Source organism: Arachis hypogaea, chromosome 6, assembly GCF_003086295.3.
Source record: "Arachis hypogaea cultivar Tifrunner chromosome 6, arahy.Tifrunner.gnm2.J5K5, whole genome shotgun sequence".
Classification (NCBI taxonomy): domain Eukaryota; kingdom Viridiplantae; phylum Streptophyta; class Magnoliopsida; order Fabales; family Fabaceae; genus Arachis; species Arachis hypogaea.
In genome coordinates, this window is record NC_092041.1 from 97,527,274 (window position 1) to 97,550,166 (window position 22,893).

Consider the following 22,893-nt stretch of genomic DNA (forward strand, 5'->3'; position numbering starts at 1 on the left):
AGTTTCTCCCAACTTGTATGACTTGTAAACCAAATGATTTGTATGTGTAACACTCCTCAAATATTAATTCCCAAATTAAAACCCTAAATCCCCAAGACACAACCCTAACCCCACCGCCATCCCCTTTCCGGATGCACACGCACACAACTCACAAACACACACAACACAACACACGGCAACACACCCACACCAGAGGAAATTCCGAGAGAGAGCGAGAGAACCAGAGAAGAAGCAGCGCCAGTGAGGAACCTGCGCCGCCACCGCACCGCGCCACGCCCTGGAGCTTGCTGTCAAACCACGCGTCGTTGCCATCCTTGCGTTGCCGTCGTGTTGGACCCAGAGGGAGAAGAGGAGCCGTTGCTAACGATACCGAAAACACGAGTTAGAGAACAGAAGGGAGCCGTTACTGCTGCCGTTGAGCCAAGTTTTGACGCCATCCATGGAGTTGCGAGGATGCGTCAGCGTCGCTGAGGAGAGAAGGTCACGTGGAGGAGGGAGAGCCGCTGGAGCTTCGTCACTGCTGCCGTTATTTCGCCATGGCCGTATAGAACACGCGCAAGGAGAGGGAGGAGTTGTCAGAGGTCGCCGTCGCCGCTGTCTGGGTTGCAGTGGTCAAAGTTGTCGCTGATAGAGTTCATTAGAGCTACCCCCGCTTTGTTGTTGGTTTCTTTTTATTACAGTAATTGTATTTTGTTTCAGAACCCTTAAAAATTAGTATTCTATTATGTTTGGTTAGAGATTCTTAGATTTTGGTAACATATGATAGGATCGCATTTTGGTCAGTGCATGTTTTGATTAAAGTTGTCGCTATTACTGCAAAAGTAGGACAAAGCTGTGGTTGCGGCTATCACTGCCGCGGGCGGAGAAAAAATTGGGTTTCAACTATTCGAGGTAGGGCGCTAATCCCTCAATTCATTCCCCTGCATTCTTTGTGAATTGCGTTTTGTGGGATGTGGGGAAGGCGGTAGGGCGCTAATCCCTTAATTCATTCTCCCATATTCTTTGTGATTTGTGTTTTGTAGGATGTGAAGAAAGTGGTAGGACACTAATCCCTCGACCGGTATGGCACGACCTCACTAGGGGAAGGTGATAGGGCATTAATTCCCCAATTTATTTCCTCTAGTATTTGCCTCCAGAAGAAGGTGGTAGGGCACTAATCCCCCGATCTTATGCCTCCTGGAGATGGGCAGTCGAGAGATGGAATCCGAGTTAGCTACCGGATGTGTTAGATTCTAGCAGTATAACAGATACGTGAGCTCATGGGCAGTAGGACAGACATGCATCATGTTATATATTTTTTACTTTTTTAGGTGTGTTTAAGTGTTTTGGTTTTCCTATCTAATGAATTCTGTTTAATTGGTAACTGCGATACTTGCTTTAACTATTCTTTAAATGTGTTTGCCTTGTATTTGTTTGTGCTTGTGATTGATTTCTATTGTGAAGTATTGGTGGTGGATTGATAATAGCGGTGAAATGTATAGAATAGTATTTTGTGTGAAATTTTATAGGAAAAATATAAGTTTTTTATTTGGATAATGAACTAACGTTCACTGCGATCGAAAATAGTTTTATTTAAAATATTTTCTTATAATAATTCTTAAAAATTCTCTACTAAAAACCAGCGAGGATGATGTTCTCACCCCCTACAGACTTCTCTTTTCAGCACGGACGAGGAAGCTGAGAAAATTTTTGCTAAGTCTTTAGTTGTACTATTTTTTTTAATTGTGTATAAGTCATAATTTTTCCCTCGCCCTTGTTATTATAACTGTGTAAGAGGGATAGGAGTTGTATGATTGGTACGTATATAATATGTATAAGTTACGTGTATAAGAAATTTTATATATATGTATATTACATTTGTTTTCAAATAAAAAGAACTTTTGATTTCTCAAAGATATAGCGATACGATTTTGCATTAAAGGCTTAAATCTTATTATTAAATATATAGAGGTTGTCGTAATATTCTCGCTATTAAAATGGCGCAGCCAAAAGCATGACAATCTGACAGTGAGGGTGTTACAATTTGCATCAAGGACTATACATCCTAAAAGCATCATCCCCAACATATTACTCAAAGTCGGTGAAATCACCAAATCTTTCAAGTTCTAATTCTGATATTTTATCAATAAATTTGTGCAGTTCACAACTATAGAACACTCTCTTAGATCATGTTTCATCTAAAATTCTGCATCATTTAGATAACACTCTCCATTTATAAAATAAAGCTGATTGCAGTGGTTGTGAGATATGCCCACTTACAAAGTTTCGGAAACTTCCTTTTGATTCCTACAATAATTTGTCTTCAAATTTCTTTGACCTTGTTCATTATGATGTATGAGGACCTTACCAAATTCCAACTTATAATGGAAAAAGATTTTTCTTGACCGTTGTTGATGATGCCACAAGATTTTATTAGATTTATCTACTAACTAATAAATTAGAGGCTACAACTTGTTTAAAGAATTTCTATTCCTTAATACAAACTTAGTTTAGCATCAAGATTAATTGTTTCAGGTTGGACAATGCAAAAGAACTTGCACTCGTAGATTTCTTGCAACAAAAGGGAATTCTCCACTAATTCTCATGTCCATACAGACTACAACAAAATGCCGTGATAGAAATGAAAACACTAACACCTTTTTAATAGGGCTCGAGCTCTCTACTTTCAAGCTAAACTGCCCATCTCTTTTTGGGGAGAGTGCATCACCACTGCTGCCTTCCTTATCAATAGAACTCCAAGTCCTTTACTAAACCTGAAGTCTCTATTCGAACTACTATTCAACAAAGCTTCCAACTATCATAGTTTGAGAAACTTTGGCTGTTTAGCCTTTTGAGTGACTAATTCAAGTTCTAGAACCAAGTTTTGCTCTCGAGCAGTCCCATCAATCTTCCTTGGATATTTCCTTGGATACAAGGGGTTACAAACTATACAGCCTCAATACCAAACAATTTATTGTCTATAAAGATATTATTTTCCATGAACATGTCATGCCCTTTAGTAACTTCCCACACCTCCAGCCCCACATTGATCTGATTGCAGATTTTGTTCTACCTGCTCCAGCACAAAATCATACACCCTCTAGCATAAGACCCTACGCCTAAAGATTCCTTTACAATTCCAGTGCCTACCCAAACTTCTATAGCACCAGATACTACTTCCAACATTCCTTAAATCCCACCATTGGCCCAAAATCCTCTAGAAACTATTACCCTTTAGCATACTTCACTGACTATTCATGTCTTACCAACACACCTTACCCTCTTTCCAATTTCATCACTAACCATAGGCTTAGTTCAAATTATCACCACTTTCTTACCTAAGCTAATGCCATATTCGAACCACAATTTTATCATCAAGCATTGCATTTCCCTAAATGGAGACAAGCCATGCAAGATGAATTAGATGCACTTGAGGCCAACAATACATGGAAAATGCTATGTCTATCCAAAGGTAAATGTGCAATTGGTTGTAGATGGGTTTATAAGGCTAAAATTAAAGCCGATAGGTCTCTTGAGAGATACAAGGCATGGTTGGTTACAAAAGGATACACCCAACAAGTAGGGTTAGATTTTAGAGATACTTTCAATCCCGTGGCAAAAATAACAACATTAAGAGTCCTACTTACCGTTTCTATTGTAAAGAATTGGATCCTACTTCAGTTGGACATTAACAATGCCTTCCTCAATGGCGATTGATTGAGGAACTATATATGGATTTGCCTCTCAGCCATCCACAGTGAAATCAAGGTTTGGTTTGCAAGCTAAGCAGATTCCTTTATGGTTTAAGACAGGCTTCGAAGCAATGGTTTACAAAATTTTGTACAACCTTGACTGATCATAACTTCAAGCAATGTAAATAAGACTACTCTCTTTCTTCTATTGGAAGTCATGATTCAACTACATTATTGATCGTATATGTTGATGATATCACCATAGCTGGACCAACACAAGCATCGGTGAATGCAGTGAAGGATAGTCTTCAAGCTATCTTCAACTTAAGGATCTTGGATGACCTTAAATTTTTCTTGGGCTTGGAGTTGGCAAGATCGAAGCAAGGTATCTCTTTATCTCAAAGAAAATTTGAGGAGGAGTCTTATGGTGGAGAAACACAAACACAAGAGTCTGAATCGCCTAACCGTGTACAAGCTACTGTTCCTACACCAAGGGAGACAACGGAAAGAGAAGAGCTATAGTAGCTACACAAATTGGAAGTTACTTTGGAGAAAGGACTACTCCAGGATCTCAACCGACTTTGAAAAGTGTTTTGGCTAGTAAAGAAATTGTGCACAAGGATAAGTTGGGACTTGCCAAATGAATCGTTGATGCACGCATTCCTTTCAATGCAATTCAAACACCTTACTTTCAACCTGCATTGGATGGTATTGCTGCAAATGGATATGGTTTCAAGAGACTGTCATATGATGAAATGAGAGTTCATTTGCTAGTCGATCTTAAGAGAGAGTGTCAGTTGCTTGTTAAAAAGTATAGGAGCTCATGAAAAAGTACCGGTTGTTCGCTGATGACAGATGGGTGGACTGATCAAATGCAATGAACTTTAATTAACTTTCTAGTTTATTGTCCTGCTGGTATGTCATTTGTTAAGTCTGTTGATGCGATAAAAACTACCGATGCCTTGTTTAATTTGTTTACTGATGTTATTGAGTAGGTTGGGCCTAGTAACATTGTGCATCTGGTCACTGATAATGCTGCTAATTATGTATTTGCTGGAAAATTCATTCATGAAAAATATCCAAACAATTTTTTGTCTCCTTGTGCTGTCTATTGTATCAATCTTATTTTGAAATATATTGCAAGTATTCCTCACATAGCTGACCTTGCTTCCCGTACTTCAAAAGTGAATGTGTTTGTTTACAACCATATGATTTTCTTGTCTTGGCTTAGAAAAACAAAAAGTTAATTGGAAAGAAATTGTTCGACCAGGAGTCACATGTTTTGCCACGGTTTTCATTACTTTGAAAAGTATATGTGATCAGAAGAAAGATTTGCAAGCATTGCTGGTTGATAAACCCCATTTTTAGAGTTTATCTTGTATAGATTTTGAGGGTTTTATCAATGATCCTACGCACTTATTTGTATGAAAATGCATGATTTTGTGTTCCTTTCCCAATTTTGCCTCATGGATGAAAACATGCTTCCTTTGCACCAAATTAGATATATTTTTAATCCTCCTTTAGTATCATTCGATGCTGTGATCCGTGTGTTAAGTGGTTTCAGAGTTTATAGGGCAAGGATGACTTGGAGGGGAGAATGGGAGCACGCATAAATGAAAGGAGCATGGAAAAATTAAGCTGTGGGAATTTCAGTAGCGGTGCACGTGCACACATGGCACGTCCACACAGATTTGAGCCGCCAGGAGCCAAAGCCAAGAGCCAAGCTACGAGCTGGCGCGTTTAGCAGCTGGACTATGATCCTCATGGACGCGCCCGTGCGCGTTACACCTGCGCGCGGATTGCGATTACCCCAGGGGCGCGTGCGCATACTGTGCGCGTACGCGCTGATGGTCGCACATGATTTTTTTAAGAAAGCACGTGACCAAAGCGTGGAGGCAGTTAGAGACCCTGTTTTGGGGTAGAGCTTTGGCGGGAAAAAAAAGCTTAAGAAGGCCAAAGATTGAAGGGTTAGGGGGATTCACTCATTTTTACTTTTTCTTAGATACTTTCCTAGAGTTGGTTACATTTTGGGTAGAGAGAGAACCTCCAACCTCTCTCTAGGATTTCATTCTCCATTGCAATTCTCCTTTGATTCTCTTGGTGAGATCCATTGTAATTCACTTTTACTTTGATGCAATTAGTAGATCTACTCTTCTCCTATTCTCAATTTGTGTTCTTTTGATCCTCTCCCTTTGGATCTAGCTTTGACTTTGTTACTTGGATTTGGACTAGTGAATTGAGGTATTTTCATATCCATTTACTTGCAATTGTTCAATTGTTAGTGATTGTGTGATTTAGATCTCTTGATTTTAACTCTTCATCTCAATTACATAATGTCTCTTACGAGTGCTCACCACATATTTGATAAAATGATAACACTAGCCATGGAATAAAATTCTTTCACTTGGCTTAAGGATTGAACTATTGGAGATACTTGAATAGTGGATGTCAATTGTTGATTGAAAATTAAGAATTGCTAATTGACTTGGAGTGTACTAAAGCTAGCATCACCTAGGGTGAAGCTAGAACTTGTGACCAAGCTAGTTACTTTCACTTGAATCTCCTCTATAATTAGGGGTCAACTAAGTGAAGCAAGACTCAATGGTCATCATAATTGAAGGAAGCTATGGTGATGGAACTTCCAATGCTCATCCTTGGCCAAGTTCTTTAATATTGTTTGTTTGTTGTTTAAACTTTGTTAGCTTGCACTCTCATACCAACTCTCAAAAATCACAAAAGACTTTGACTTCCTAAATCCTAAGCAATAATGAGAACTCTAATGCAAGTCCAAGGGAGGACGACTCGGGATTAATACTCTCGATTGTAGATTGTAGAATTGTTTGATGCGAGATTTGAGTGTCGATTAGACTATACTCACGATTGTATTCACTACTAAATTCTATATCGACATACAAAATTTTATTTATCAATGGTGGACAAATATTTCACTTCTCATAAATTAATCAAAAGTGCTAATGGAAATATTGTGAATTCAATTGTCTTGGATAGTAAATTTTAGCAAGATTGTGTTACCACTGTGAAAATTGTTGGTCCTCTTATTAAGTTGTTGAGGATTGTTGATGCTGACGAGAAACCCTCTTTGGGATACGTGTATGAAGGCATGCAAAGAGCAAAAAATGCTATCAATACAATGTTTAGAAATTGAAAAGCTGCTTATACACCATACAAAAGTATCTTGAAAATGCGGTGGATAAGCATTTGAAGCGCAATCTCCATGCGGCAGCGTACTTTTTAAATCTAGCCTTTTTCTATAGTGAGTGTTTGTTGAGAAGGCAAATATCTTGATATCTTTACTTGATTTGATTGATGTTAAAACACTTTATGATGACTTAGCTACCGCAATGCAAGAGATACAACTGTATCGAGATTGTAAAGAAAGTTTTGGGAGGGAAAGTGCTAAGAAAGCGGCATCAAGACTCAAACCTGTTAAGTTAATCTATATCCAAGTTCAATTTAGTTTGAAAGTTTAATATGTTGAGTGATAAACATAAACACGTATTTGATTTTTATATCTATGTAGGTGATTGATGGAAGCTATATGGTGGGAGTGCTTCTAATTTGCAAAAAATAGCAGTCCGTCTTCTTCATCAAACCTCTTCTTCATCTGGATGTGAGAGGAACTGGAGCCTTTTTGAACAAATTCATTCAAAGAGGAAGAACCGGTTAGAACATCAAAGACTAAGTGACATTATTTATGTGACCTATAACCTACGCCTTCAATCTAGGTTGCATCGAAAGAAGAGAAATTATTATCCAATTGACATTCAAAGCATTAACACGGTAGATTTTTGGGTAATGACAGACGAGGATGATCCTGAATTTACTAATGGAGATGTTGAAGGCATTGAAAGTTTAATATACACCGATAATGCTATGCTTTCGTATCCTAATGGTGAATGACATAGCAAATTTTGTTTCATTCCATAAAGATATATGTTATTAATATTGATTTTTTATTGAGTTTTTTTCTTATTTTATTAGATGGAGGAGACATGGAAGTTGAAGTGGATATGCCTAATGTGGTAATTGAATTCTCAAATACTTCTTTTAGTGGTACTTCTGAAAATGGTGGCTTTGGATTACCTGTTTATGATGGAGACATCGAAACACTTAATGATGATTACGACTTATGATGAGTAGTGTCTTTGTTTAGTTGAAATATTGTTTCTTCAATGTTGTTTCTTTTGGTTGTAAAACATATTGTATTTGTCATTTATATGTATTTTAATTTTCTTTAGTTATAAACTTTGATATTTGAAATTGTTTATGAGCTTCTAATGATAAATTATTTATATCTCATTTTGTGAAATTGTTAAATTTTAAATTTTATTAATTTAGAAATGACTGAATTTAAATATTTAAAATTTTATATTAAATTTTTTATAATTTTATTCTATATTTAATTAAATCGGTTCAACTACGATTTAACTCTGATTGAATTATTAAATCATTGAACTAATCACTCGACTGATTCGATAACCAATCTGGTAATAGGAATGAAATTATTTGTTACGTTGTTACTGCTATGTATTTACTCATTGTCTTATTAGTTATTACTAAGAATTAGATATTTATTAAAAAGGTTAATAATATATAATTTTATTTTTCCTACCTTTTTCGATAGTAGCTCTCGGAATCCAAGAGCCTCGTCTCTGTTCACGTTTGTAGAGACTCCTCCATTGGCAAGTTCCTCGGTTATGGCTATGTTAATTTTAATGCAGCAAATAAAGATAAGGAGTAGAAGCAACAAAGGTGATGGTTCTAAATATTCTGTGGTTCCAAATATCATTTTTCCTACCTTTTTCGGTGGCACTTTTTCAAAAGCAGTTGCAATTTTGGTGGTGGTGGAGGCCGCGATTTTACTCTCTCTCTCTCTCTCTCTCTCTCTCTCTCTCTCTCTCTCTCTCTCTCTCTCTCTCTCTCTCTCTCTCTCTCTCTCTCTCTCTCTCTGTGTGTGGTGACCCAACTAGTGACAACAGCGGTGAATTCTCTCACTATTACTAGTCCTTCTCTTCTTTTTGTTTCTTCTTCTTTTTCTCCTCTCTCACTGAGTTCATTACACTTCTCTTGTCTCTTTCTATTTTATTTTTTTCTATCTTATTTTCATAAAAAAATATGAATCACTGTGATATTATTGTTGAGTTTGAAGGATTAGAGCGGTGGATTCTCTCACTATTACTAGTCCTTCTCTTCTTTTTGTTTTTTCTTCTTTTTCTCCTCTCTCACTGAGTTTACTACACCTCTCTTGTCTCTTTCTATTTTATTTTTTTCTATCTTATTTTCATAAAAAAAATATGAATCACTATGATATTATTGTTGAGTTTGAAAGATTAGATTGCAATGAATAATATTGTTGGTATTGTTCTTGATTTTGAATATATTGTTGACGATGAATTTTTAAATTTGAATATTATGTTGTGTTGTGTTGTTATTGATGGATTGAAATAGATAGATGTGGAAAGAAGAATAGTTGATAGTTGGTGGGAATAAGGATGGTGGTGGTGGTGAATATGGAGTTAGAGTAAGAAAAAAATATAAGGGTATTTTTGTTTATAAAAAGTCAAAAGGATGATTTTAATATCAATAAAATGTTGAGGATGATTTTAAAATAAAAATAAGGTCAGAAATAAATTTGATTTTGACTATAAACTTTAGGAATCAAAAGAGTACTTATTCCTTTTTGGTGACTTAAATAAACTAAACAAAAGAAAAAAAATAAGAAAAACAAATGAACTACTTAAATAGAGGGACAATCCCGTTTAAAATTATTCTTAAACTCCTCCCAAGAAAAAGGAAGCTCTACATGATGAAGTTGTAACCTCATTGCCATTTTTGCCATGGTGTCAGCCACCATGTTTGCATCTCTCATAATCAAACGAAAGTCAACACGCTAATTTCAATGCATGATATCCTTATTTTGAGCAACAACAGATCAATAAACCCAAAACCATTTTAGTGATTAGTAACAAGATTAAACACTTCCACATAATCCGTCTCACAAATAACATCTCATTAACCCACATCCCAGGGTAAGAGGTATCTTCTCCAAATAGCAAATAATTCCCCTTGAAGAATATTATTACTCCCAATCATTTCCAAATACCCCTTTGCTAACTCCCATTACAATATCTAATAATACAAACAAAACCAACACTATCACCCGAACTAGGATAACTAACATCACAATTAATCTTGAAAATATCATTGGATGTGGGATTCCAAAAATCATTTAGAATAGAGAGAAGGGACATATGTTGTAATTCAAAAATATTCCTAAACTCCATTTCTGAAGCTAATACCAGACAAATAACTTTTTCGAGAGGCCAAGTCTCATGAGGATTAAAGATGTCATTATTCCTTACTCGCCATATCCACCAAAGTCCTGAAAAGAACTTAAACGGATGTTCTTTGCTATGATACAAGAACCAGTTCTTCAAATCTAAAGGATGACAAGAAATATCCAACCTATGTCATATAAGCTGAGTTTTTGGACAATTTCAAATACAATGTAAAATCGATTCCTGCCTAAAAGGACATCTTAGACACCTATCCGATGATGATATCCCTCTTCTGAAGCGAAAACTTGCAGTAGGAAGAGCCTCCTTAAGATACAGCCAAGCAAAAAATTTGTGTTTTTCCGGAACAAGTTGGCGCCAAAGCCAATTCTCCCGCTCCTCCTAACCAAACATGTGCTTACACAACCACAAGTAACCATTGCGTGAGTTATAGACTTTGGCAGCAGACCCAGACAATACCAACCCACTTTCGGACCTGCTTGCACATCTGGATTGTAAGATAGAATATTACCTTTCAGATTTTGAGACAAAGGAAAATAAAGAGTGTCCAAATTCCACCTACCAACCAACCAGATATCCTGTATCCGGATGTTCGAATAAGAAATGTGAATATAATCCATTTCATTAGATAACTGCCCTTTTCTCTTCCAGTTAGAAAACTAAAAAAATTCTGGTTTAAATCCCCGTACACCAAACAAACTATTTCTTCAACACTTCTGAAGCCTTGCAAAGACTCCTCCAAATGAGAGAGCTCTTGTTCTTAGGACAACCAAAAAAATAATTATTAAATAATGATTATTTGATTAAAATATTAGAGAATTATTGTTTTGAAATTATTTTATTTATATTAAATTTTAAATCTTAAATTTTAATGTTTTAATCTTAAATTATAAATTATAACTTTAGATCTTAAATCTTAAAAAACTTTAGATTAATTTGGGTTAATTTAATAGTTAGTTCACTAGTTCGATTAAATAAGTATTTTAGAGTTTGAATTTCGTCTTATGTATGCAATAATTTACTGGCCAATGCAAACCCCTAAATAAAGTTCCGATTCGTGGCGTATCATACTACGTGACTAGAAGATACCGCTGTGAAAAACCAAAATTAAAAATATTAAGTTTGTGTTTATTTTTAGAGACTGGGATTGAGATTAGAGATTGAGATTCAATATTGTGTTTGGTAGTTTAGAACTAAAATTTCAATTTTAAGACATAAAATTTCGATCCCTTTAGTAACCCTAGAAAGTGGGGACATAAGAGATCGAAATTTTATAACATGTCCTTTTTTTAAAAATATCCTTATTCAATTTTTTAAATTCTAAATCTATCCCGTCTCTATATTTATCTTAAACTAAACATAATACTATGACTTAACTCAGTACAGTATATTTTATACTAAACACAATATAGAGACGATTGTTGTCTCGTACTCTCTATCTCCTAGTCTCAATTTCAGTTTTTAAGTTGCAAACGCAGCCTAATTAACTAAAAGTTGGATTTTTATAGGATAAAAAGAATAAATTACAAAAAATGCATCCGAATAATTTTATCGTTGACAAAAATATACCCAAATTTTGTTATTGATAAAGATATCCTCAAATAATTTTAAAATGCGATAAAAATTTTCAAAAAGAATATTATTTTTTTGTAAATAACAAATAACTTTTATATTTTATAAATCGTTGTATTTGATCCAAAATTTTATAGCAATATTTAGATAACTATTTAAAAAATACATACACAAAATTGGCTAAAAATTTGATCTTTATATTTTTTATTTTTTAAAAATATTATTGATTGTTGATAAAAAAAATTATAAAAAATATATATTTAACAAAAAATTATTAAATTTTAAAAACAAAAATATTTTATTTTTTCAATGAAACTTATAAAAATTTATTAAAATATTTATTTAATCTTTAATATTTTTATTTTATTTTAAATTATTTAAAAATATTTTATAAATAACAAAATTTGAATGACAAAATTATTTGGTTGTATTTTTAGTGATTTGCCGGATAAAAATTAAAGTCGCGTTAAGGTAAATGGGAGGATTGAGAGGTGAAATATGTTTTCCATAATAAATTAATAATCAATCAAATGGGGATTCTTTCTACCGAGAGAGTGCAAAGAGCAAGCAGAAGACGCCGGTAACAGCGGTGGCTCTCTCTTCTCTATCAAAGGGTCTCTTTCATTTCACCCTTCTTCTCCCCTTTTACTTTTCCCGCACCCCCATTTTCCCTTTTGACCTTTGACCCAACCCAACCCAACCCAGCCCTCCACATTCCGCAACTCCTTTCTTCCTTCCTTCTTCAATATCAATTTCCCTTCGTTTTCGACCACCAATACACAAAAATAAATTTCAAAATAAAAAGAAAACCAAAACTACCATTCTTTTATTTCTCTTGTTATTATTGTTATTACTATAATTTTCAAACAATACATTTGTTTTTGTTATTTCGCTTCCCTTTGAATTCTCCTCATTCTGTTGAACCGATCCCATCCATTCCTGCGTTTGTTTCTTCTTTTAGAAGGTAAATCAACTAGCTTGCTAATCTCTTACGATTCTTTTTTTTTTTGTATTTCTTTAGTTTCTATCTTTTCTTTCTTCTGTCTCTTCTTCAATTTTTCTTGTTAACTTAGCAGATCTGGATTCTTCAGCGAAGCATGTTTCGTAGGACTTAGGATTTAGGAGCTCTTTCTTTCTTTTTCGTGGTTTGATTCCTTCCTCCTTTTTTGGGGGTACGTAGTTGGGTTATTCATTTGACACATTGTGATAGTTTATGGATCTGGAATATTGAGAGATGTTAAAGGGAAGCATAATTGCATTGTTTCTCTACGAATTTGTGCCCATTAATGAATGTATTTACTCAGGTTCATGCACAATTTTGGTATATCGCATGTCATGTTTTTTGTGGTTTCAGCGTTTAATATGGAATTAGTAGCTAGAAACTGCTTTTTTTTTTGGCGATTTCATTAGCTTCACTAATTTAATAATTTTGCTCATAGATTTAGCCCTGTAACTTTATTTTATCTAATAAAGTTCTTACCTATTGATTATCTGCACTTAACTCTATAAAGACATGATTTAATTAATTCCTTGCATTTTTGGTTCAGGTGACATAAGACTGTTGTCTACACCAAGTTAGGTTCTGAAACTGGCCTACTTGGTGCAACTAGTCACGGTAAAGACTTTTTCCCTTCTCCAATTTGTGCGGAGAATTCGAGGAACCAGCATCTGCTAGACAGCATTCCTCAATTTCTGCTGCATGTAGGCTCTCCTTCAAGTTGCCACATCTTTTTATACATGGGGAAGTGGATTGTTGGTGCTTTCATCAACCTTTTTGGTAGCCTTGCTATAAACTTTGGCACCAATCTTCTTAAATTAGGGCATAACGAGGTAAGTGACATGTTCTTGGGTGTGTTTCATTCTTTTGTTTAATGAGTTGGGAAATTTCATTTTGCAAATGTATGATGTTAAGAGATTTTAGCAGTTGTAATAAGTAAACCTCTTGACTATTAAGTTGGAGTGTTAAAACTGAGGTTATATTTCCATTCTAATTGCCTTTGTTTTTCCTTTTCATTATATATGGCATTTTTTATCACCTATATTAGCCTACTTACTAGATAATATTTTAATATGTAAACACGCTCAGAGAAATATCAAATATGTTAATACCTAATACTATTTTTATTATATCAAATTACTTATTTACTTTGGAAGGATGAAGTGGTTGGGCTGTATGTTTTGCAGAGAGAAAAACATTCAGTAATTGGAGGCGACGGGACAAGTGGAAAGCTGCCTCTTAAGCCTATTATACACTTTCAGATTTGGAGAGTTGGTATAGACTTTTACATTTGTATATAGATTTTTCACCTTCTACCTCAGGTGGCTGATTTCTTGTTTTGATTGCATTCATATTTCTTGCTATGCAGGTATCTTACTTTTCATTCTTGGAAATTGCTTGAACTTCATTTCCTTTGGATATGCTGCTCAGGTACATTGCCTATGATTTTACTGGGATTCATGGCCAAGCATTTGAAGTAATTTTATCATAGCTTGCAGTAGTTTCATACTGTTATGCTTGGCTAGTATAAATTTTGATGGATGCATTTCCTTTCCTTTAATTGCATATTCTTCTCTTTTGTGTGCAGTCACTTCTTGCTGCCCTTGGATCTGTTCAGTTTGTTTCTAACATTGCATTTGCTTATTTTGTCTTGAACAAATTGGTAACTGTCAGGTATGCGGTATGCTAATTGTTAATTGAGAACACTGTTTCCGTTTTTGGCCTATCATCATCCTTGTTTAGTCTCTTCCAATTACTCGATCTTCGACTTCTTAACAGGGTATTGGTTGCCACTGCCTTCATTGTTCTTGGCAATGTTTTTCTAGTTGCTTTTGGCAATCACCAATCACCTGGTATGTATTTATTCCCTAGTGCAACTAAATCTGTGCAACGGTGTCTTTGAAAAAGTAATAAAAATTATGCTGCTGACAGATAGTGCTCTAGTATCAATTAATTTCTGCAATTGGATAATGGATACTTGAGTTGGCTGTAGCAACATACTACCTAATTCAGGATATTGATTTATCTAAATACACCTAACTTATGGCATGTTAAATGTTAAATGTAGGAAGTGGCATGTGTCTTAACGGAAATATCCATTCAAAATATCAGTGTTCTTCGTGCTTGTTGATCTATAAGATTTAATATATGCCAAAATCTCCAATTGTATGTTATGATATAATAAGTATTTGTTTAACCAAGATCTTACAATGTTGTAAGCTGATACATTGTAAACTACTTTCATTTCAGTTTATACACCAGAGGAGTTAGCAGATAAATATACCAATGGTGCATTCCTGCTTTACCTTCTAGTTTTGGTCTTAGTTATTGCCTTGCATCACTTCATTTACAGGTGATAAATGATATTTCATTGTTATTACTTGTTAGGTTAAACAATCAATTGGCTTGTTTCTGAGTATTGTGTGAATTATGTAGGAGAGGAGAACTGCTTTCTGTATCAGGACATAACCTTAGACCTTATTGGCACATGCTTCTACCTTTCTCCTATGCGATAGTTTCAGGTGCTGTAGGTTCATGTTCAGTGCTGTTTGCAAAATCTCTGTGAGTTAGCAATTCAACATTTTATTGTGCTCTATGAATGGGTAGCCGCTTTTCCTTTTGTCTAACATTGATGCTTAATTTTGTGGCAGGTCGAACCTCCTTCGACTTGCCATGTCTGGCGGTTATCAGTTACACAGCTGGTTCACATATTCAATGCTTCTTTTATTCCTCAGTACAGCTGGGTTTTGGGTAAGGGCTAATAATTGCATGCAATGACAGTGGGAGACCTGTGATAGCTATTTATAAACATGAGTGCTGACTTACTCTATTTTTGTGTGTGCAGATGACCAGGTTGAACGAAGGACTGTCCTTGTTTGATGCAATCCTTATTGTTCCCATGTTTCAGATAGCTTGGACTTTCTTCTCCATCTGTACAGGAATTATTTACTTTCAAGAGTATCAGGTACTTTACCTCTGTCTTATACAGATGATTTGAGCGTGGGGCTAATGGATGCTGACCATCCTCATCAAAATTCTGTTTTAAGTAACATTATTGAATTAAATTTGGGAAGATAAATAAGGTCATATAATATGGAAGCTCTGGGTTATTGATGAACTGGGATGATGGATCTAAATTTTCTCAGTGCTTTTAGCTTCCTGCAATGTGTCATTTAGTTTAATAGTTTTCGAAAATCTGGTTTGAAAGTTCCATCTAATGGTGAGATATGAACCCAATAGTTAGTCATCTGACATCTTCTGGACTACTGCAGTTTGTGGACTAGAATATGATGAATATTGATGTGTTTGAACTTTGCATAGCGAATTTGTCTCATGCAAAGTTTATTCTCTGAAAACAGGTATTTGATGCATTAAGGACAACGATGTTTATACTAGGAATGACTTGTGTATTCGTCGGCATTTCTTTGTTGGCACCTGATGATTCAAAAGGTAATTATAATGTTTTGATGGTTATACAATGGTTCAAAGTATGCAGAATTAAACTCCTTTTCTTTTTTTAGGTGGTGAGGCCAAAGATAGTTCTTTGGATTCGATGGCAACCTCTGGAATTGCAACGGAATCAAACAGGTATAAATAAGCCCTCATGAACTCTTGTTGATGGGATAAGGGAGGAAAGGGGGGTGTAGGGCTAGTGTGGTACCACGATTGACTAATAATGTAAACCATTTATCATATATCTTCTTCCCTAACTTTAAGGATCTTTGGGAAGACCACTGTGAGTGAAGTTCTAGTTGATCATATCATGTTAGTCTAACGGGTTGTTTGTGATCCCTTCCAGAAACCTAACTCACATACAACCCTCCTTAGGCTCTAGAACATTCCCAACTAAATGAAATCTCTGGCATGGAATATTGACCTGGTTAAGACAGCTTTTAGTGCATTTTCTTTTAATCATCCAAGAAGTTGTTGGCACAATGTGTATCATTCCTGTATTTTCTTTCCCTTGATTTGGCCATAATCTTCTAGATTGAGTTGCGAAATTTGATATTGTTTATTTGTTACAGGTTGGTAGCGACTCAGGAAGAAGCACAAAACACAGAATCAAGATCATTTGTAAAAGGAACGCTGATGAAGATTTCAAGCATGCTAGTCAAAGCCAAGGTATTGGTAATTGCATTAGCATTCACCTTTTATAAACTTAATCAGTTTTGATATGGAACACAATCTGAGCTTGTCTTCCCATGCAGAATACTTGTGCAATGTCTCTTGGGTTTGGGGAGGATACAATTCAGGCATCTTCAGTTCTTGTGATGCCAATGATGTCATCGAGAATGACTGGATTCAGAGGTGGTGGGATCGAGCGAGCGAGGTTTTTGTCGATGAGAAGTTGGAGCAAGGTCCCCAAAGAGGAAGGCGAGGAATTGCTTGGAACTAGCCACGCTCTCCCGGAGAGTCCTTGATAGTGGTAGTTATAGGATAACCCATGGCCACGATATTTGTTTCTTATAGTTTGTCTTCGCCACGTTTTGTAATATTTGGAGGCGCTTAGATCTAAAGCCAATTAGAATTCAATTATTTGCTCTACCGAGCATTCATGTAAAATCACCCAAGAAAAAAAATGCACCCAAAACAAGATTGTTTCAACTTGTATATTGTATATTGCTGCTTGTATAATGAAAAGAAAATAAAATCAGAGTGAGATCGAACTGTGATTAGTTAGCAGTTTTACTTTCCACAGTATACCCAACTCAAAATGTACGAACACCACACCTTCCGATCAATTCGTTGATGGTATTAAAGGGGATTAACATGATACGAAAGAGATTTGAATTACTTTTGGAAAGAAGCAATAGGAATACATGAATTGAATAGTAATAATTGAATTGATTTTTAAGTTAACTAATTAAGCAAGTAATTATATAATTGTTAAATAATAATTAGTTTAGAAGAAAAACTAAATTGAGATTATAACATTTTTTTAATAGCCGGTGAAAGACAGAGAGACTTCCATATAAACGGTGTCTCTATAGACATAATATACGATAGAGTTTAATGACATCGTTTGATTCATGTAGCGAATGACACCTAGAGAGAGAAGACTTTTTTGTTGTTGTTGTTGTTGTTGTTTTTTAGGATATTAACTTATTATGGAGCACCATCCAAAAGAGTCTTAACTCGTAAGCATGGACAAAAGAGACAGGTTAGTTAAAAGGGAACTGAGTAGAAGAGTGGTAGTTTGTTCGAGGAAGGTGCTTCTCTCTGGAAATATCTCCGCGTACTACATTCAACAATTCAAGTTACACCTTCCATTCAAACCCAAAAAAATCCAATTCCAGCCCAAACCAAGAAAAATTATATAAAACAAAGGAACAACCCACATTCCCAACGCTAATAATAATCTCCAACAAAAAAAAAAAAGAAGAAGAAAGAAACATGCATCGAAAGGAAGCTGTTCCAACCATGGAGCTGAAACTAATCTCTTGCAACGATCTAAAGGCATTCAACTTCTTCCAGAAACTCACCCTATACGCCGTCGTTTGGATCGAGAGCGACGACCCCAACAGGACCCTCAAAGAAAGCCAGAGTCAACAGCAGCGGACTAGAACCGACAGAGAAGCCGATGGCGACGGAGCTAACCCGGAGTGGCACCACGACGCCATCTTCGACCTGGCGTGGATTACGCCCTCGCTTCTAGAAGGTTCCGAGGGCCTCTTCTTCCGCTTCGAGTTCCGCCACGACGGTACTCTCCTCGGCGACAAGCTTATCGGTGAATGCCGCGTCCCCGTGGCTGATCTCGTCCGCGACGCCGCCAAATCTGACGCGGCGAGCTCTGTTAGCTACCAGGTTCGGTCCGGCGAGGGAAAACCTAACGGGATCTTCAATTTTTCGTATCGATTGAAAGGGACTGGGGATAGGTATGAGTCGTCACAGATTTTGGATGGGAGAATTTCTGGTTACCCTGTGTTGGATCCACAGGATTTTAATCCCAACCATTCGTTGGTGCAGTATCCTCCGATGACGACAACGACGACGGCGATTGGGAGCGCGTGTTGCTATCCGACGGTGGGTTCGGGAGGGGCCTATTCTCCGTCTGCGGCGGTGGGGTCCCCGGTTTCGCCCTTTGGAAAGTTTGATAATTGTCATCCGCCGTTTCTTCCGCCACAGGTTCCATCGTACGGGGGGTGCGCTTGTAACTGTCCGCCACCTCCGCCTCCGCCTATGCCGCCGTATCCGTATCCGTATCCGCCTCCGGTAGCGCACGGAGGATCCTATTACCCGCCCGTTGAGCATGTGGTCCATCATCCTTTTCCGTGGGCTTCTTCAGGCCCAAGTTTCGAAAACAGGTGGTAAGGAAAATGGGCCGGAATAATAGTGGGCCGAAGTGTGTGTATAGTTTTTGTATCCAAATTTTTGGCGATACTATGATTTGATGATATTTGGAAGTTAGATTTTAATTTTTTTTTTTGTTTTTTTAGGGGTAAAAAAGGATAGATTAACCAAAATAAAAGATATTCATGTAGACTCTGGGCTGTTTATATTTGGTATATTACCTTGGTTGGTTGGTAAGAATTCTAAGGTTAATTTATGCTTTCTAATTTCTACAAAAAATGCTATTTAAAATGTTGTTTGTATATCAATTTCAGTCGCAGGATAAAAATACGGTAAAATAGTGCATACGGATACGGTAAATAATGCCACGCACTTGAAAAACAGAACCAAAGTTGCGAGAACCGAATCGATTATTGAATCGGTCAAGTAACTAATTTAAAGATTCAATGGTTTAACCGAAATTGAATCGAGATCGAACCGATTTAATTAAATATATAATAAAATCATTAAAAATTTAATATAGAATTTTAAATATTCAAATTTAATATTTTCTAAACTAATAAAATTTTAAAATTTACCATTTCACATAGTGATGTGTTCATATTTTATCACTAAGAATTCATAATAAATGAGAAGAATTTTTGTGATATATAAAACAAAGAAATGAATTCAAAAACTTGAAATTGAGAACATAATTGTTGAGAATTAATACACATTGATTATATTATTTTGAACTAAAAATTGAATCACACTTCCATATTCAAAGTATGCACATTATATATATGAAAGCTATTGACCTGAAACAGAATAACAAACTAATAATCAAGAGTTTACCTGCTCTTCTTTCACTCTTTCTTAAACTAAATCTTGTTCTATTATATTTATATTCTCAATACTAATCAAGTATTCAACAAAAATTTATATTCCAAAAACTTCTAAGCATCCAAAGCCAAAGAATTCAAAAACCCAAAAAACAAAAACAAAAAAGCAAAGATCATAAGCATCACCAAGTAAACTAACACAAGTGTTCATTATTAGCTAAGATCAATTATTTGGTATTCTTCAACTCGATTAAGACATTCTCATATAAAGCACACTGTTAAGGAAACTAACATTAAGTCATATATGCTACTAAGCAAACTTAACACAGTTCATATGACTTAGAATTCCACATCCCTAAAAGAATAATAGAGTAAAGTTTCAGGACTTTTCAACAATTTTCTAGTCCACTTTAGTTGAGGCTATGTATTTCGCAACTTTGGCACCACGAGCAAGCTTATCAGTTTTTTCGTCTGGGATTTCAACTGAAAACTCTTCTTCCAGTGTCAAATCAGAGCTAGATCTAGTTGAAGAGCACAAGTATCTCAATTGTATATTGACACATTCATTCCCAACAAAGTATCACCAGCAAACTTAACAAAACTTAGAAATCAGAATTAATATAACAAACCAAATTTTTAAGGTTTACTAATTTTACTCGGAAACAAGCCAACAACTAGTAAATTAAATCAGAATTAAAAAAAAAGCACAAAAATAACTCAGAAAATTACCAATAATTAACCCAAAAGTCAGAACAAAACAACATCAATCCATCCCTATTAATAATAATGAACAATGAAGAAAATTAACTCCGCCGGTGACAGTGACTAAGCTACGAGAAAGAGAGAAAGAACAGATACGAAGCAGAAAAATGCCGACGAGAAGCAAATGTGCGTGAGCGACGGCGATGAGAGCAGTCCACGACTGAGTTGAGGCGCGCCGGTGAGAGCCATAAGCGAACCAAACTTAACAAAAACAAAAAAATCAGCAACTCAGGGCCACCGACGATGACTGGCTTGACATTTGAGAGGGCCAAGCAGACCTTCGAAAGGGATGTCACTGTAGGCAGCGAGAGTGGCGGAGGTTGGCACGCGTTCTGGAACTTGAAGATGGCTGCAGCTTTGATAGGGTTTCGTGAGTGTGTTTGTGAGAGAGAACTGAGAAGAGGTGCTCTCTGCCTCTCTGGTTTTGTTTCTTTTTTTTTTAATATATATAGTAGCGAACATGGATGCCAAAAAACCCAGTCGGTTCATACGGTTCGCCGGTTAATCACTGGTTCAGTCGGTTTTTCCGCAGGTTTTTTGCAGTTCAATTTTTAGCATCAACTGAATTGGCTAAATGACCGGTTTTTGGTTAATCCGGTCGAACTGACCGGTCCAGTCTGATTTTCAAAACCTTGTATAGAACCCACCTAGTTTCTTCATCACGTCATTGCTCTCATCTTCTTCGATCGCTCGATTTCTTCTCTTCTCGGTGTAGCGGTTCTCTGCACCTCACTCTCTACTTTCTTCTTTTTTTTTTTCACATAGCGCTTCACTCTGCTCTTCGATGGTGCCATTGCTCTTTACTCCTCACTTTCTTTTCTTTTCTGCACAGCGCTCCACTCTTGTGTTCTTAGAGCCATTTATCAGTGAGTTATTTTGAAGGTATTATGTTGATTTATTTTGGTTCTTCTTATCTTTGGGTTTTGATCCCATTTTTATTGGTCAGATTAAGAAAATTGCTGTTTATTGAAGTAATGTCAGAATTCAATTGAATCCACAAGTTCGAATGACGAGGTTTGTGCTGTGTTAAATTCTTATGTTGTTAAATTTTGATTCCTGATTTAATTTTAAGTGTTTTTGATTTGTTACTTTTCTGATATGTTAATTATGAGATTTTTTATTTTTTATCCATTATCAGTAATCAAACACCTTTCAACTTATTTTTAAGAGTTTAATTAACCATGTTTTAGGTTGTTCTAATCATAGGAATGACATTTTCTTATATAGCAAAAACTTTTTATACCAATTATGCATAGAGGGTTAACTTTTCGTAGAATATAAAAACTGTTAAGTGGAATCAAAATAGAAAGATTACATATCAAATCTTGGTATGTTCTAGAGCTGGTTATCGAAGATAAAAAATTAATCCACTAAAAAAGACAAATCTAACTTTCGAACAAAATTGTAAAGTTAGGATAATTGTAAAGAAGGATAAGAAGCTAGAATATGTGTTAACTTCTATGAATATTCAGTATAACCATGTTGTTAGTCATAGCATGGCAAAGACGTTGAAAAAGAACAAGGAACTAAACTTGCATGCCAAACGGATAGCTGAGATCAATCATGAAAGTGGTATTACAATGAGAAACACCTATCAGAGTTTAGCAACTGCTGCTGGCCATGACAAATCGACTTTTATTGGAAAAGATCTTCGAAATCATATAGCAAAAAGTGTCAAGTCATACAAGAAGAGGAGAATGTGCAATTATTAATGCATTATTTTCATAGGAAATAGCAGCAAAAGCACAACTTCTTTTATGAAGTTAAATTGGATGAGCAACATCGCATAGAGCATGCTTTTTAGGCCGATGCTAGAAGCCGTGCTGCTTATAAGCACTTTGGTGACGTTGTGAGCTTTGATACGACATACCAAAGAAATAGGCACGGCACTACAATTATATATTTCAAGTTAATTATATGTACTCTTGTTTTTGCATGTGTTTGATGTATAAGGAGAGGTAGAATAGAATGCATTTGCTGCTACTTTGTATGATATCTTGAGTTTGATTGTTTTATTTACTCAGTTTAATTATACTGTGCAGGATTTTTGCAGCATGTTTGATTATAGTATGATATGGATTCTTGAGTTTGATTGTTACTTTGACGACTATAATTGGATTCTTAATTTTATTATAGATATGATATATCTTTCGCCTCATTTGTTGAGGGTTAATTACCATGGCCAATCAGTGTTACTTGGTTACACTCTTTTTTCATGCGAAGAAGAGAGCTCTTTTATTTGGTTATTTGATTGTTGGATACAATATAAGTGGAAAACCACCTATTGGCATATTGATGGATCAATGAAAAGCTATGCAAATTGCGATTGAAAAATCCTTGCCGATGACACAATATTAATAGTGTATTTTGCATATCTTGAAGAAAATTCCAGAAAAATTAGGAGCATACAAGAAATCTAAAGAGATTAGTGCTAAAATGAGACATTGTGTAGGAGTATAGGT

The 22,893-nt window shown here is 35.6% G+C and overlaps 2 protein-coding genes across 3 annotated transcripts; both read left to right on the top strand.

Annotated features, from left to right (window-relative positions):
- The first annotated feature begins 12,036 nt into the window (after window positions 1-12,036).
- LOC112697060 (probable magnesium transporter NIPA8) lies at window positions 12,037-17,224 on the top strand. Of its 2 annotated transcripts, XM_025750046.3 has the most exons (15): window positions 12,085-12,524; window positions 12,637-12,732; window positions 13,108-13,390; window positions 13,745-13,832; window positions 13,927-13,988; window positions 14,146-14,231; window positions 14,337-14,410; window positions 14,808-14,910; window positions 14,994-15,119; window positions 15,209-15,308; window positions 15,403-15,522; window positions 15,917-16,007; window positions 16,079-16,145; window positions 16,583-16,679; window positions 16,766-17,224. In XM_025750046.3, exons 3-15 carry the CDS (start codon window positions 13,298-13,300, stop codon window positions 16,976-16,978), a joined length of 1,320 nt encoding a protein of 439 aa, XP_025605831.1. In that variant the 5' UTR covers window positions 12,085-12,524; window positions 12,637-12,732; window positions 13,108-13,297; the 3' UTR covers window positions 16,979-17,224. The 2 variants fall into 2 exon arrangements, with proteins under 2 accessions (XP_025605830.1, XP_025605831.1); XM_025750045.3 differs by lacking the exon at window positions 12,637-12,732 and having other exon boundaries at window positions 12,037-12,524.
- Window positions 17,225-17,624: 400 nt separating this feature from the next.
- LOC112697061 (uncharacterized) lies at window positions 17,625-19,088 on the top strand. The gene has a single exon (XM_025750048.3). The coding sequence runs from the start codon at window positions 17,952-17,954 to the stop codon at window positions 18,867-18,869; it is 918 nt and encodes a 305-aa protein (XP_025605833.1). The 5' UTR covers window positions 17,625-17,951; the 3' UTR covers window positions 18,870-19,088.
- The last annotated feature ends 3,805 nt before the right edge of the window (window positions 19,089-22,893 follow it).

Bases quoted from the DNA above. Each gene is read 5' to 3' on its own strand.
- LOC112697060 (XM_025750045.3), top strand. From the start codon at position 13,298: ATGGGGAAGTGGATTGTTGGTGCTTTCATCAACCTTTTTGGTAGCCTT. The intron at 14,411-14,807 runs GTATGTATTTAT...CTTTCATTTCAG, and splicing joins TGGCAATCACCAATCACCTG to TTTATACACCAGAGGAGTTA. The intron at 16,680-16,765 runs GTATTGGTAATT...CTTCCCATGCAG, and splicing joins GCATGCTAGTCAAAGCCAAG to AATACTTGTGCAATGTCTCT.
- LOC112697061 (XM_025750048.3), top strand. From the start codon at position 17,952: ATGCATCGAAAGGAAGCTGTTCCAACCATGGAGCTGAAACTAATCTCT.